Source organism: Hyla sarda, chromosome 4 (genome assembly GCF_029499605.1).
Source record: "Hyla sarda isolate aHylSar1 chromosome 4, aHylSar1.hap1, whole genome shotgun sequence".
Classification (NCBI taxonomy): domain Eukaryota; kingdom Metazoa; phylum Chordata; class Amphibia; order Anura; family Hylidae; genus Hyla; species Hyla sarda.
The window spans coordinates 60,368,672-60,385,197 of record NC_079192.1 but is presented as its reverse complement, the minus strand read 5'-3'; the positions used below and the strand labels follow the sequence as shown (position 1 = coordinate 60,385,197).

General features: G+C 43.1%; 2 protein-coding genes across 2 annotated transcripts; both read right to left on the bottom strand.

Moving 5' to 3' along the window:
* Nucleotides 1-601: 601 nt before the first annotated feature.
* LOC130367371 (olfactory receptor 6M1-like) lies at nucleotides 602-11,390 on the bottom strand. Its single transcript, XM_056569787.1, has 3 exons — nucleotides 11,290-11,390; nucleotides 4,591-4,673; nucleotides 602-1,407 (listed from the first exon to the last, which is right to left on the bottom strand). The coding sequence occupies exons 1-3, from the start codon at nucleotides 11,388-11,390 to the stop codon at nucleotides 602-604; spliced, it is 990 nt and encodes a 329-aa protein (XP_056425762.1).
* Nucleotides 11,391-11,934: 544 nt separating this feature from the next.
* LOC130367370 (olfactory receptor 1L4-like) lies at nucleotides 11,935-12,744 on the bottom strand. The gene has a single exon (XM_056569786.1). It carries the CDS (start codon nucleotides 12,742-12,744, stop codon nucleotides 11,935-11,937), a length of 810 nt encoding a protein of 269 aa, XP_056425761.1.
* Nucleotides 12,745-16,526: the final 3,782 nt, after the last annotated feature.

Here is a 16,526-nt window from a genome sequence, read left to right as displayed (position 1 = left end):
CAAAACACACGTGTGAAAGAAACTGACTGCTATACTACTGCTATATTGCAAGCTATTGTGACAGCAGATATGAGTGGTGCCACTGGGCAATTGGGCACAATATACACTGTGAGCCTGCCAATCACGCTGCCAGGCAGGCAAATGCTATTAGAGTACACAGGGGGAAAACAAAAAAAATGCAGACTGATGTTTGAGCCTTAAAAATAACTTTTTTGGGTGCTTTCCTTACAGCAGAGATTAGATAAGTTCTTCAGGAGTGTAGTGGACCCTGAATAAACCACCTAGCTATCACTTTCCCTATTAAATCAGGAGCAGGTTCACTATCCCTCCTCTCTCTAACCATGCAGCTTCAGAATGAAGCTAAAATGGAGTCCGTGCAAGAGGTGGGAGGGTCTGAAAAGGGAGGGTCTGCTGCTGATTGGCTGTAATGTGTCTGCTGACTGTGACACACAGGGTCAAAGTTTACTGCAATGATGACGAATAGGGCGCGGCGAACAAGCTATGTTCGCAGGGAACCGTTCGCCGGAGAACAATTCGTGACATCTCTAATCACAAGTTATTGGCTGCCGAAGGTTACAACTAGACGACACTGTATCAGCTCTCATTGCTTTTTACACATTCTCTTAAATGCCTCCTTCACATCTTTATTTCTAAAACTATATATCAGAGGGTTTAACATAGGAATGATGTATACATACAGGACAGTTAACACTTTACCCTGATTCAACGATACAGCAGATTTGGGTTTAAAATACAAGTCGAATATTAAAATGTAAAAAGAAGTGACAACCGTTAAGTGAGAAGCACAGGTGGAGAAGGCCTTGTACTTCCCTCTTGTAGACCGAATCTTCAGAATGGTGGAAATGATGTAGATATAGGAAACTAGTGTGAGCATGAAAGCAGTCATTACCAGGAGAGTACCTTGGACTAGAATCACATTCTGTATAAATTTTGTATCACTGATAGCTACTTTTTCTAATACTTTAATATCGCAGAAGAAATGATTTAGGTCACTGGATGAGTTATAAGTTGCCAAAGACGTGACAGTGGTTGGTGAGACTGCACCCAGCATGCCACCAATCCACGTTCCTACAGCAGCGATTGTACACAGTCTCCAGTTCATGATCATTGTGTAATGTAGTGGTTTACAGATGGCCACATACCGGTCATAAGACATAACCGTCAACAGGAAATATTCAGTATTCCAAAAAGAAACAAAGAAGAAGAGCTGAATTATACAGCCTATAAAGGAAATTCTTCCATTGTTCGTGGCAAATATATGAATCAATTTAGGAGAGGTGACGGTTGTGTAGACAATGTCCAGACAGGAAAGGTTACACAAGAAGAAGTACATTGGTGTTTTTAGTGTAGGACTAAAACATATCAGAAGGATAAGGATCAGATTCCCTATTATTGTCAGAAAATAAACAAAAAGAAAAAATGAAAAGAGCGGAATTTGTAAATCTGGGATATCGGAGAACCCAACAATGAAAAATGTGACTGTTTTTATCCCGTTTTGTAGCATTGTGGCATACGTATCTGGGAATAGAATTACAGAGAAAATATACAATTTAAAGGTATCTAACAAAAAGAAAGGTACAGTATCTTCCCTTGCTCTGTATATGTGTGAAACCTAGATTAATAGAATAGAAGAGAATTGATGCCTAATGGAGACATCGAAGAATACTGTAAAGGAAAGGCCAAAGTAAGCTTAAAGGGGTACTCAGCCCCTAGACATCTTATCCCCTATCCAAAGAATAGGGGATAAGATGTCTGATCGTGGGAGTCCAGCCGCCTGGGACCCCCGCAATCTCTCCTGCTCTCCCTCTGAGCACCCCCGTTTCTCAGCTGCACAGAGCGAGGATTGCCCTGTGGCTGATGATGGGCGATGCAGGGGATGAAGTATCGTGATGTCACAGCTCCGCCACTTTGTGACGCCAAAGCCCCCTCCAATAGACTTGCATTGAGGGGGTGGGGCTGTGACATCACAATACTCCGATCCTCGCTCTGTGCAGCTGAAAAACGGGGGTGCTGCAGGAGAGATTGCTGGGGTCCCCAGCGGTGGGACCCCAGCGATCAGACATCTTATCCCCTATCCTTTGGATAGGGGATAAGATGTCTAGGGGCGGAGTAACCTTTAAAGAGCCAGGCTAAAGTTATTATTATTATGGACAAATGTGATCAAAGATCTGTGGGAAGAATACCTCAACACTGAGATTGATGGAGGCGATCATAGGGATCCTAAACATAATTCTGAGACACAAAGATCCACAGGACATTCATATACAGTTTATATAATCGTCAGGTGCTTGATGCCACTTAACCCCTTAAGGACACAGGATGTAAATGTACGTCCTGGTGCGGTGGTACTTAACGCACCAGGACGTACATTTACGTCCTGTGCATAATCGCGGGCATCGGAGCGATGCCCGTATCATGCGTGGCTGATCCCGGCTGCTGATCGCAGCCAGGGACCCGCAGGCAATGGCGATCTCGCGGGCGCCCGCCATTAACCCCTCAGATGCTGGGATGAATACAGATCCCGGCATCTGCGGCAGTACACGATTTCAATGAATGATCGGATCGCCCGCAGCGCTGCTGCGGGGATCCGATCATTCAGAACACCGCACGGAGGTCCCCTCACCTCCCTCTGTCCGGCTCCCGGCGTCTCCTGCTCTGGTCTGAGATCGAGCAGACCAGAGCAGAAGATCGCCGATAACACTGATCTGTTCTATACATAGAACAGATCAGTAGTCGCAATCATGGTATTGCTATGAATAGTCCCCTATGGGGACTATTCAAGTGTAAAAAAATATATATTTTTTTTTATGTAAAAGTAAAAGTTAAAAAAAGTGAAAAATCCCCTCCCCCAATAAAAAAGTAAAACGTCCGTTTTTTCCTATTTTACCCCCAAAAAGCGTAAAAAATAAAATTTAATAGACATATTTGGTATCACCGCGTGCGTAAATGTCCGAACTATTAAAATAAAATGTTAATGATCCCGTACAGTGAATGACGTGAACGTAAAAAAAAAGTCCAAAATTGCTACTTTTAATACATTTTATTAAAAAAATTTATAAAAAATGTATTAAAGGTTTTTTATATGCAAATGTTGTATCAAAAAAAAAGTACAGATCATGGCGCAAAAAATTTGCCCTCATACCGCCGCTTATACGTAAAAATAAAAAAGTTAGAGGTCATCAAAATAAAGGGATTATGAACGTACTAATTTGGTTAAAAAGGGATTTTTTTTAAGCACAACAATAATAGAAAAGTAAGTAATAATGGGTATCATTTTAATCGTATTGACCCTCAGAATAAAGAACACACATCATTTTTGCCGTAAATTGTACAGCGTGAAAACGAAACCTTCCAAAATTAGCAAAATTGCGTTTTTCTTTTTAATTTCCCCACATAAATAGTGTTTTTTGGTTGCGCCATACATTTTATGATATCATGAGTTATGTCATTACAAAGGACAACTGGTCGCGCAAAAAACAAGCCCTCATACTAGTCTGTGGATGAAAATATAAAAGAGTTATGATTTTTAGAAGGCGAGGAGGAAAAAATGAATCCTCAAGGGCTGAGTCCTTAAGGGGTTAAAGAAGCACTCAGACTGCACTAAATAATCTAAAATAAATGTTAAAGTTGTTAATAACCCATCATGTGGAATCTCTAGTGCAGTGGTCTCCAACCTGCGGACCTCCAGATGTTGCAAAACTACAACACCCAGCATGCCCGGACAGCCGTTGGCTGTCCGGGCATGCTGGGAGTTGTAGTTTTGCAACATCTGGAGGTCCGCAGGTTGGAGACCACTGATCTAGTGTATTTGTTGTGTATGCTTCCTTCAGTTGATGTGCCATTTACTTGGTTGTCATCTTAATTCTTAAATCCCCTCTGACATTATTCTTTGCAATCTACATTTCTCATGATGCCTCTGGTTTTGTATAGGCAGAGGTGGAGAAGTGTCATTGCTGCTGTTAGTCCTAGATGCCGCAAGTCTGTACCTCTGTACCCTAACGCACACTATAGAGTTTAAGTTTATCCCTATGTGAGGCAGCTTCACCCTGTCAGCTTTTAGGCTAGGTTCAGACTACGGAATCTCCGGGCAGAAAATTTCCGCTCCTGAGTTTCCGAGTGCGGCCAGCGCTGACTGAATCAGTCTGTGCTAGGACCGCGCGGACAGTGCAGTCTCCAATAGACTGCAATGTGTTCCGCCCAGATTTCCACCTGAAGTAAGAGCAACGCCATTCTTCAGGCAGAAATTTCCAAGCGGATTTTCCGTTCACAAATTCCGCAGTGTGAATTTGTGAACGGAAACCCATTCACTACACTATACATATTAGCAAGCGGAATTTCCGCCTGCAATTTCAAAGCGGAATTGCAGGCGGAAATTCCATAGTCTGAACCTAGCCTTAAAATCGGGAGGCAGGGGAGAGCAGTATCAAGCTGCATCTCATTTAACACACAGGAGATGATGTGGGTAGCAAAGAAAAACAGTATGAGAGAAGAGAGTTGTGGCTAACCATTGTAGGCTGTCACCTACTATATCACTGCACACCTGCTCCAGAAATACCTTTAGTAGCATACCTGAGGAACAAGGAGTGACGAGTTTGGTGGAGAAGAGACGTGTCTGAGAGGTGCTATGAGACTGATCTGAACACCTGGCCTGCCTGCAATAATAAAAAGGGCTCAAAGTGTTTGGGTGTGACTGCTACCTATGCACCCAATACAAATAGCTACAAAACTGACAACTATCTTTCCTGTGCTTTTAGGGAATGTTTCGTTTTCACATTGTACAGCTGACTGAGTTAATTTCTCTTAGTGACCTTCCCCCCAATAACTTCAAGACATAATTATGACAAAATTGTGATTGCTTTTAATTACAGATGAGGGAATCAATTCTAAATGTTATCGTAGAGCCAATCGTGTACAGGAGCAAGAACTCCTGTCAAACACACTGAACAGTGAGACATATACCGTACTCCTCATGGCTCAGTTGTCATTCTCTGCACCTGGCTCAAAAAATGTGTGCTGCCGTCTGGAGGCAGAATTTTGCATGGACTTAATTACTTAATTGAAACTTAGCTTTGGCTCCTCCCATTTCTCTTGATCATCTCTGAGATGTTTCTACACCTCGATTGGAGTCTCCTATGGTAAATTCATGTGATGAGCCATGATTTGGAAAGACAAAGCCCTGTCTATATAAGGTCTCACAGCTGACAATGCATATCAGAGCAAAAACCAAGCCATGAGGCGGAAGAACTGCATGTAGAGCTCAGAGACAGGATTGTGTTGAGATACAGATCTGGAGAAGGGTACAAAAAAAATGCTGCTGCGTTTAGAGATCTCCATAATTCATAAAAGGAAAAAGTTTGATAAAAAAAATTCTCCCTACAGCTGGCTGCACGGTCCTAGATTAAGCGGTGGGGATTCTGTAGTGTGCATTGACTCTTTTATGTCGGCTACTTTCCCAAACCTGAGGATTAACCTCTTCAGACAAGGTTATAACTTGGTCTTAAGTGTCCTTCCAGGTAGCCCTCACTCTATTTAGAGTGTAAGGTAATTTTAAGAGGACTGGTGTCTCTAGTTCACACAGTCTTTGTATTAGTTTTGTTATACAAGGCAATAAATACTGCATACTATAAGTGTAGTAACAAAAACCATCAACATTCTTTTATAGGATGAAAGCTACAAGTCTACAACCATTGTCAGTCCAGACTTTGCATCTAAGTTTACCTGACATTATTTGCAGTTCTCCCTAAATCTTCTCATACTTTAGTAATGCATATGTGAATATCCAGATACATTTAGTAAAATTTAGCTACAAGTGAAATTTCTATTCCCTTTAAAAAATGTAGACAGAGCTCCATTACAGGTATATATATATATTTACTTGGCTAGGAAGTAATAAGCCATCGTTGCTAATACAGTCACCTTTTTAATAGGACATCTGGGATATGAGTCCTCAGAGACTTCCATTGCTATTATGTTTCTTCTGTGTATTGACCAATTATTCATCATTTAGCTAATCTTATGTATATTTTCTCACAAATTTCATGTGTCAGCAGGAAGGGAATTAATTCCTTTTAGATGTTTTTCTTTGACACAAAAAAAAAAAAAAAAACATTCACGGTGAACCTGTCATTTCAAAAGCCTTAAAGGGGTACTCCGGTGAAAACCTTTCTTCTTTTAAATCAACTGGTGGCAGAAAGTTAAACATATTTGTAAATTACTTCTATTAAAAAAATCTTAATCCTTGCAGTACTTATTAGCTGCTGAATGCTACAGAGGAAATTCCTTTCTTTTTGGAACACTGATGACATCACGAGCACAGTGCTCTCTGCTGACATCTCTGTCCATTTTAGCAACCATGAATAGCAGATGTATAGCAGATGTATGCTAAGGGCCGCATGGTGGCTCAGTGGTTAGCACTGCTGCCTTGCAGTGCTGGGGACTTGGGTTCAAATCCCACTAAGGACAATAAATAAAGTGTTATTATAATGTCAGCAGAGAGAACTGTGGTCGTGATGTCATCAGAGAGCATTCCAAAAAGAAAAGCATTTCCTCTGTAGTATTCAGCAGCTAATAAGTACAGGAAGTATTAAGATTTTTTTTAATAGAAGTAATTTACAAATATGTTTAACTGCCACCAGTTGATTTAAAAGAAAAAGGGTTTTCACCGGAGTACCCCTTTAAGTGTGGTTGCCACGGGGGTGCAAGGGATTCTTGTCAATTCGTTACACCAGGGCACAGTTAGCCTATACACGGTCCGAGATGGAGACAGCTTCTCCTGGGCCAGAAATGGGGGGTAAGAAACACTGATGTCGGGTTATGGAAACTGTCTTTTACTGAGCAGGTATAGATGGTTTAAAACAAAGAACAGAGTAGAGGAGGAGGGATGCAGTGTAACCCTTGGGAGGCCTGTTGCCTTGCTGGGACTTATTGTGCTTTTCTCGCACTTGACATATATAGACTTGAGATTTAAGACTTGAAGCTATCCCACGCTGACGGTCCAATTACTGACACCTCTAGGGCTTGACTTACCGCTGTACGGGGAACACTTGTAGAATGGTGAGGCTGACTTGATAGTCAGGGGGCAGGAGGGGAGTGGACAGTGATGGTCAACACCTGTTGGGGTATTAAACCCCTCTTACACTTAACTGCCAATATTGGCTGGTGAAACCGCATCATCTGAACAAGCAAAAATAAATAAATTAAAAAAAATGAAACAAACATAAAAATAATAATAGATGGAAAAATTCCTTGTTGTAGAGACAAATACAAAGAAACGAAGCGGCAATATCTTAATAATGAAAAAAATTCATTACTCAACCCTTTTGGCTGAAAACAGTCAAACCGATATATTCACAGGGTCTCCCGGTCTCTTAGTGCCTTCAACCAGTTGCCTTCTCTAATTTGTTTATGAACTGTTCATAAACAAATTAGAGAATCAAATCAGTCAAACACATCTGATCTTAGTTTTGACAATACCAATTATGTGGCCCGTAATCCCAGACCCCAAAGCAAGAAATCAAAAGATGCAGTAGGCGTTTCGGGAGAAAACACCGGTCCAAGACACTCTCAGAGAGAGCGGAGAAAAAGGCAGTAATTCAAAATGTTATAAATCTTTCTTCCTTCGTCCTCACAGAATCTCATTTAAGCTGGCTATCTAAGGGTCTGGGATTTTGTTCCACTAAGCCTTTTGATTTTTTTGATGCAATCATTGATATTAATAAATGTATACATGCATTAAATTTAAGGAGACATTTTCTTGGCATTAATGATGATGTCACACCTATGTTGGACAACTTTAGTCTTGTACCCATGTCAGAACATGGTAATTGTAGTTCTTTTCAGGAACAGATTGCTTTACGCGATCTACATCTTCTTGAAAACAGTTGGGAGTTGTAGTTGTGCAACATCTGGAGGGTCACAGTTTGGGGACCACTGTTACAGTGGTGCCCAAACTGTAGCCCTCCAGATGTTGCCAAACTACAACTCTCAGCATGCCTAGACTGCCCAGGCATGCTGGGAGTTGTAGTTCTGTAACATCAGTCCCTTCAGATTTTGCAATTTTCATGACATTTTTGCGCCCAATGTATCCCGTCACTTTCATGATGTTCACGCTGGTGACGTTTCCTGTATGTGTTTTTTTTGCCATTGAAACAGTCCATAAACAAATTAGAGAAGACAACTGGTTGAAGGCACTTAGAGGCTGGGAGACCCTGAGGATATATCGGTTTGACTGTTATCAGCTGCTGAAGTTGAGTTGTTCTTTTCTGCCCAACAACAGTGCTCTCTGCTGACACCTCTGCTTTTCTCAGGAGAGTTCAGAGTAGGAGCAAATACCCATAGCAAACCTCTCCTGCTCTGGACAGTTCCTGAGACAGACAGAGGTGTCAGCAGAGAGCACTGTTGTCAGAAAGAAAAACTCAACTTCAGCAGCTGATAACTACTGGAAGGATTAAGATTTTTTAATAGAAGTAATTTACAAATTATGAGTACGTCCCTGCGCCCTGGGTCTTAAGGACCAGGCACGTACTCATACGTCCGTGGGAATTTCGCATCCTGCCGCGCAATGGGCGGGTTGCGAAACCGGACACCTGCTGAAATCGTTCAGCAGGTGTCCCCCCCCCCCCCCCATGTCGGCGATCGCAGAAAATCGCATGTCAATTCAGACATGCGATTTTCTGCGATTCAGGGCTGATCGGGTCTCTGGTGACCCAATCAGCCTGGAAAACAGTGATGATCTGACCTGTCAGTGACAGCCCAGATCATCTTGCAGGGTAGGAGTGAGGTCGCAGTGCTGCAATCTCCTCCTATCCCCTGCCATTGGTCAGAACTGATTCTGACCAATGGCAGAGCAGGACAGTGGGTTGGACATTCTGCTCACCCCTGAATGTCGTGGGGAACATGGGGAGATGATGGAGATCGGTACCTGCAGGAGAAGATGCCTGGGAACAGCTGATCTTCACTGCAGACTGCTGGATCCTGGCTCAGGTAGGGAAGTGACGTGGGGGGGGGGGGGGGGAATGAAAGTGAAAGTAATGTGATCTTTACTGTGGCAACCACTAGGAAGGCCAAACTGCAACTCCCAGCATGCCCAGACAGCCTTTGGCTGTCTGGGCATGCTGGGAGTTGTAGTTGTGCAACATCTGGAGGGTCACAGTTTGGGGACCACTGTTACAGTGGTGCCCAAACTGTAGCCCTCCAGATGTTGCCAAACTACAACTCTCAGCATGCCTAGACTGCCCAGGCATGCTGGGAGTTGTAGTTCTGTAACATCTGTCCCTTCAGATTTTGCAATTTTCATGACATTTTTGAAAATTGCTGCTCTACTTTGAAGCCCTCTAATTTTTTCAAAAAGTAAAAATATATCCATTTTATGATGCCAACATAAAATAGACATATTGTATTTGTGAATAAAAATAAAATTTATTTGGAATATCAATTTTCCTTACAAGTAGAGAGCTTCAAAGTTAGAAAAATGTAATGTTTTCAAAATGTATGAAATTTTGGGATTTTTCACCAAAAAAGGATGCAAGTAACAACGAAAATTTACCACCAAAATAAAGTAGGCTGTCACGAAAAAACAATCTTAGAATATTCGGTAAAAGCGTTTGAGATATTCATTCTTAAAAGTGACAGTGGTCAGATGTGCAAAAAACGCTCTGGTCCTACAGTGAAAATTGGCCTGGTCCTTAAGGGGTTAAAGAGGCACTGTAATTATGAAAAACTTTATATTTTGTAATACTACTGATAAGATGACATTTTTAAATATACATTTAAATCTGTCAATTATACTAAAAAAATTAAAAATTAAAATAGCCGTCACTAGAGGGTCATCTGTCTGACTACACTGTATTTTGCAGCATACTGGATAACAGCCGTAAAGTGTGTTGGTATCCAGTATAGAAGATCTCAATTGCACCACTACAGCCTTCACCTGTTCCTAAACTACAACTCCCATGATGGGAGTTGTAGTTTTGCAATGGCTAGGGGTACAATCTTTATAAAACTGTTTTAGAGCTGTGTATTCTCCAGCTCTGTGCCTCCAGCTCTTGCAAAACTACAGACAAAGGACATGTGGGCATGCTGGGAGTTGTAGTTTTGCAACAGCTAAAGGCAACACTGCTCTAACACAGTGCTTTATAAACACTGCAGCTCCAGCTGTTGCAATGCAAAACTACAATTCCCAGCATGCTTGAACAGCCAAAGCTTTCTCTGACAATGACAAAGAAGCTGATCAGACATTCAGAAGTCTGTGAAAGCTGAATGACACACAGTCACAGCTATGTTAATTAGCATCCAGCTTTAATAGGAACAGATAGAAAATGTATGTAGAATAACTACTGTGCAGCGATTTGCAGACTGCCAGGCTGCTCCCAGACTCAGAGCAGATTAGTCATCACAGTGAGGGACATATAAATACTCTTTGTTATGGATATATAGGTCCTAGACACAAAATTGATATTACATGATCAGGATTAGGTACTAAATAACATATCACTTTTTTTTTGCACTATAACTGGTACACTTTAAACATATTGAGCACAGTGAACATTTTCAAAGTGGGCCCAACACAAGAGCAGCAGGCATGCCCAAAGAGATCGCAGCCCACAGGACAGCCTTTGGTGCTGGGACACCACATGGTGACCAAGTGATTTAATTGCTCTCTCTTTCCCTTTTACTGTTTTTTTTTTTTTAAGTCTCTCATTTTGAGGGGGTGGGGCCAGACCTTGGCTGTATTTCAATAGTACATACATTGTTACTTCCTTACCTAGTTGCTTGGCCAATCACAGCGAAGCTCATGACCTACTTAACTTTGCTACACCATGACATGTGTAAGTGCTTGTGAAAGTGCACTGCACTGAACAGGCTGGCACAGTGCTGAGCTGAAGATTAATAATGTACAGTACTATGGATGGCATGTGAGAGAAAAGGAGTTCCTGATGCACTGGGTTTTTCAAGGTGCTGTGTTAGCAGAGGAAGGGGTTACACTTCGGCAGAGCTGCTACTGAATAAAAGCCTGCAGAATAAAGGGTGGGGGGTTAAATAGCTAAAACCCTACCTGCGTGTAACACACCGATAAATCCTACTCTGGTCCCGTCAGCCGCCGCTGGTCACTGCTTTAAATTGACAGAGGAAAGACTGCAGATCTTGAATAAGCAGCCAGCGCCATGGCTCCTTTAAATCAGGAACCACTGATGGCAGCCGGGACCTCTATCCCCCCCCCCCCCCCCCCCTCTGATCCCCTGCTTGTAGTTTTATTTTTTTTCCACTTACCTGGTCTGTGCGCTCCGACAGGCTCGTGTTCCGGCAGCATCTAGGGCTGACTGCACACTGACCAGTGACATGTTCTGCACGGTACCAGGGACGTCATCCATCAATGCAATGTCAGCCCCAGACGACAACGGAACCTGAGCCTGCTGGAGTGGAAAAAAACAAACATAAAACAAGCAGGGGATCAGGGGGTAATCAGAGGGGGGAAAGATATGTTAGGGGAACAGAGGGGAGAAAGATGTGTGGTGGGGAATTAGTGAAGGGAAAGATGTGTGGGTGGATCAGAGTGGGGGGGGGACATGTGTGGGGGGGGGATCAGTGAAGGGAAAGATGTATGAGGGCATCAGAAGGGGGGGAATCAGTGAAGGGAAAGATGTATGAGGGGATCAGAGGGGAGGGAAAGTTGTGTGGGGGGGATCAGAGGGAGGGGAATTATGTGGCACAGAGGCTGATAAATAAAATACAAATTTTTTTTTTTACTCAAATTTCCTTCTTAAAATGAAGGTGCGTGTTATACACCGATAAATATGGTAAATACAAGGTTATGATAACAAACAATAAAAGTAATATCTCAAGCTTTTAAAGCTTCAGGAGTCCCCTGTAAGTAAAGTAACATTAAATTAAAGTGACATTTTCTGTACTTGGCCCTCATTGTTTCTTACACATTCTCTTAAATGCCTCCTTCACATCTTTATTTCTAAAGCTATAAATCACAGGGTTTAATAAAGGTATGATGTAAGCAAACAGGACAGTTAACACTTTACCCTGATCCAACGATACAGCAGATTTAGTTCTAAAATACAAGTCGAATATTAAGACGTAAAAAGAAGTGACAACCGTTAAGTGAGAAGCACAGGTGGAGAAGGCCTTGTACTTCCCTCTTGTAGACCGAATCTTCAGAATGGTGGAAATGATGTAGATATAGGAAACTAGTGTGAGCAGGAAAGCAGTCATTACCAGGAGAGTACCTTGGACTAGAATCACATTCTGTATTGGTGTAGTATCACTAATGGCTACTTTTTCTAATACTTTGATATCACAGAAGAAATGATTTAGGTCACTGGATGAGTTATAAGTTGCCGTAGATGTGACAGCAGCTGATGAGACTGCACCCAGCACTCCACCTATCCACGTTCCTACAGCAGCGATTGTACACAGTCTCCAGTTCATGATCATTGTGTAATGTAGTGGTTTACAGATGGCCACGTACCGGTCATAAGACATAACCGTCAACAGGAAATATTCAGTATTCCAGAAAGAAACAAAGAAGAAGAGCTGAATTATACAGCCTATAAAGGAAATTCTTCCATTGTTTGTGGCAAATATATGAATCAACTTAGGAGAGGTGACGGTTGTGTAGACAATGTCCAGACAGGAAAGGTTACACAAGAAGAAGTACATTGGTGTTTTTAGTGTAGGACTAAAACATATCAGAAGGATCAGGATCATGTTCCCCATTATTGTCAGCAAATAGACCAATAGAAAAAACGAAAAGAGCGGGATTTGGAAATCTGGGATATCGGAGAACCCAACAATAAAAAATTCAACTGTTTTAACCCCTTTTTGAAACATTTTGACATAGGTATCTAGGAACAGAAAAATGTATAAAATGTAGAATATGAAGGTGATATTTAGTGCAAGCATCTTCTCTGGCTCTTTATAGATATGAGAGCTGTATAAGGGTGGTTTCACACCACGTTTTGTACTTACGGTTCCCGTATACGGCTGGGAGGAGGAAGGCTTAATCGCGGCGCCCGCACTCAGCCGTATAGGGGAACCGTATTTAATGCATGTCTATGAGCCGACCGGAGTGAACCGCAGCCTCCGGTCGGCTGCTTTTTCGTCCGTATGCGGTTTCCCAAACGTAGGCAAAAACGCGGTCGACCACGTTTTTTTGCATTCGGTCGGGGAAACCGCATACGGCCGAAAACGCAGCTGACCGGAGGCTGCGGTTCACTCCGGTTGCTCATAGAAGTGCATTAAATACGGTTCCCCTATACAGCTGAGTGCGGGTGCCGCGATTAAGCCCCGCCCCCCTCCTCCAAGCTGTATACGGGAACCGTAAGTACAAAACGTGGTGTGAAACCACCCTTATAGATAAGGGTAGTAGGGCATTGGTTCCTGATGTAGATGGAATTATCCAGGAAAACTTTAAAAGGCAAGAATAATGAACCTTTGGCCTGACTAGTGAATAACTAAACCCCAAGGCCAAAGCCCGGGGGTATGAAACCCCTATTGCTTACCCCTAAAATGTAACTTTTATTTCATGATATTAAAATTCAAAACAAATCCCAACTGAAAAGATATGTTAAAACTGATAACCAAGTGATCCTGGTGTTGCAATTAAATTGTAAGGGAGCAGTCTCCACTTAGGTAACTAGGTAGCCCTGCAGTAAGGCTGGGTTCACACTATGTTTTCTCCCATACGGGAGCGCATACGGCAGGGGGGAGCTAAAACCTTGCGCTCCCGTATGCCTTCGTATGCGCTCCCGTATGTCATTCATTTCAATGAGCGTTCAATGAAACGTTCGGTCCGGTCGGCTCATTTTTGCGCCGTATGCGCTATTACAACCGGACCTAAAACTGTGGTCAACCACGGTTTGAGGTCCGGTTGTAAAAGCGCATACGGTGCAAAAATGAGCCGACCGGACCGAACGTTTCACTCCGGCCGGCTCATTGAAATGAATGACATACGGGAGCGCATACGAAGGCATACGGGAGTGTGAGGTTTTAGCTCCCCCCTGCCGTATGCGCTCCCGTATGGGAGAAAACGTAGTGTGAACCCAGCCTAAGTTGGGATTTGTTTTGAATTTTAATATCATGAAATAAAAGTTAAATTTTAGGGGTAAGCAATAGTGGTTTCATACCCCGGGCTTCGGTCTTGGGGTTTAGTTATTCAGTTGATATACGGCCTCTTACTACCCCAGGGTAGTTTGTTTAGTTTACTTGGCCAGACTAGGCCCAAATAGGCAGAGACAAAAGGTAAATATTTGGTAAACAAGAAGACAGTTATGATCACAAGAGAATTATTGACGGCTATGCAGTGCTCGCGGACTTCCGTGCAAAGAATGAACATGTTCTCTCTTTGTGCAGAACAATTTCTGCAGCAGAAATGTCCACAACTACATCGATGTGGTCTAAAATGGCAGATGATCCTCAACCCCAAGTGCAGTTGTGCACTTAAGCTGGGGTGGAGGTCCTGCATTTGTGGACCACAATATAGGTGCACTACTGTGCTGGATGTATACAATGACATTAACTAACTCAAAACTGATGTAAAATTGAGACATTAGCCAGTATATCCTTATATGAAGGACATACCTGAGCCCGCTCACCAACTTCAAGGTTTCTCAAATGGTGCGGGACCTAACAACTAACCTACCTGTGCATGATAAGCAAAACCAGGAACCAAAGTACAGCAGTATTAGGTCCGACTTGTAGACTGCTCCAGAAATTTCCACCACTGAAATTCCTCAGTGTGAACGGGTCTCGTGGAAGACCCATTCACACTGATGCATATGCTCACTGTGCGTAGTTCCACAATTACACAGTGTGAACATACCCTTGGAAAGAATATCTAGACTATAGTATGGATAAAGGCAACCACTGGATATAATATTGAGAAACCTGAAGACCTAGTGGGCATTATATTTAGAAACCTAAAGACCTACAAGGAATAATATTTAGAAAACTAAAGAGACCTCCTGGCCATATTATTGAGAAACCCAAAGACCAACAGCTCATTCTGGACAAACACTATTCATATGGACAAGAGTTGACACCAATTAGATGGCACTCAAGCAGGCATGACTGGCCCCTCTACATCCCGTGTAGCTGCTGTTTTCAGTGTTTTCCAGTGCTGTTCAGTTTTCAGCCTGTTTAAGTGAAGAATTGTGTTGCTCGCGAATATTTGCAATGCAAATTTTATTCGCGAATATCGCATATTTGCGAATATAGCACTATATATTCGTAATTATGAATATTTTTTTTCACAGTACACATCACAGTGATCTTCCCTCTCTGCTCCCAGCTTGTGTGGTCTAAAGAAGGTTCTAATACTACTGTGTGAGACTGGCGTACGAATTTTCGCATATGGGAAAATTTGTATATGCGAAAATATAGCGTGAATATTACGAATTTAGTGAATATATGATGAATATTCGTCTATATATTCGCGAAATATTGCGAATTCGAATATGGCCTATGCTGCTCAACACTAGTGAAGAATCATCACTGTTATACTGTTCTTCCCCTTAGAACTTCAAGGTCTGATTGTGAGAAGGTTGTGATGACTCTGTTGTGACAATTTCACAGCTCCACAAAGATGTGTCCAAAGGACAGCATTCTAACTTTTCAGATTTTTCCCCCTGAATAAGTTAGCCTACCGTAATTTATAATGAACATCTAAATAATTTTGATGCTCATTGGCAAACTTCATATGGGCCCATATACAGTAAAATCTCCCTTATTGCACACCTCCCAATAGGGGACACCTCCCAATGGGGGACAGTTTTTAATTCCCCGGCAGAGTCCCATAAGACTTAAAGGGGTAGTCCAGTGGTGAAAAACTTATCCCCTATCCTAAGGATAGGGGATAAGTTTGAGATCGCGGGGGGTCCGACTGCTGGGGCCCCCTGCGATCTCTCTGTACGGGGCCCCGGCTCTCCGCCGAGATAGCGGGTGTCGACCCCCGCACGAGGCGGCGGCCGACACGCCCCCTCAATACATCTCTATGGCAGAGCCGGAGATTGCCGAAGGCAGCGCTTCGGCTCTGCCATAGAGTTGTATTGAGGGGGCGTGTCGGCCGCCGCCTCGTGCGGAGGTCGACACGCCCCCTTCCAGCGGGCTGTCGGGGCTCCGTACAGGAGATTGCGGGGGGCCCCAGGGGTCGGACCCCCCGCGATCTGCAACTTATCCCCTATCCTTAGGATAGGGGATAAGTTGCTCACCACTGAATCACCACTGGACTACTCCTTTAATGGCACAAAACACTCCCAATAGGGGACAAAACACTTCCAATAAGGGACAACCAGGTTTATGCGAGGCCCTACCTTGTGCCCAGGGCCATCAAGGCGGTACACCCAATACCACATTAAGGGGCCCAGGCTCCCAGGGTGCCCTGGCCCCCTACTGCACCCCCCTGCAGCAGCCCCAGCACAGAAATAGAAGACTAATGTTTAAACAGTGGACTCCTTCTGTATGTCCGCCTGCCACATCATTCACCCCCCTCCTTCCTTGTG

Excerpts from the sequence above, each read along its gene's own strand:
- LOC130367371 (XM_056569787.1), bottom strand. The coding sequence starts at position 11,390 with ATGGATGACGTCCCTGGTACCGTGCAGAACATGTCACTGGTCAGTGTG. Across the intron at positions 4,674-11,289 it reads TGTCGGAGCGCACAGACCAG|GCAGGCCAGGTGTTCAGATC; the intron begins GTAAGTGGAAAA and ends TTATTATTGCAG. Across the intron at positions 1,408-4,590 it reads CGTCACTCCTTGTTCCTCAG|GGAATCTGATCCTTATCCTT; the intron begins GTATGCTACTAA and ends TGACAATAATAG.
- LOC130367370 (XM_056569786.1), bottom strand. The coding sequence starts at position 12,744 with ATGGGGAACATGATCCTGATCCTTCTGATATGTTTTAGTCCTACACTA.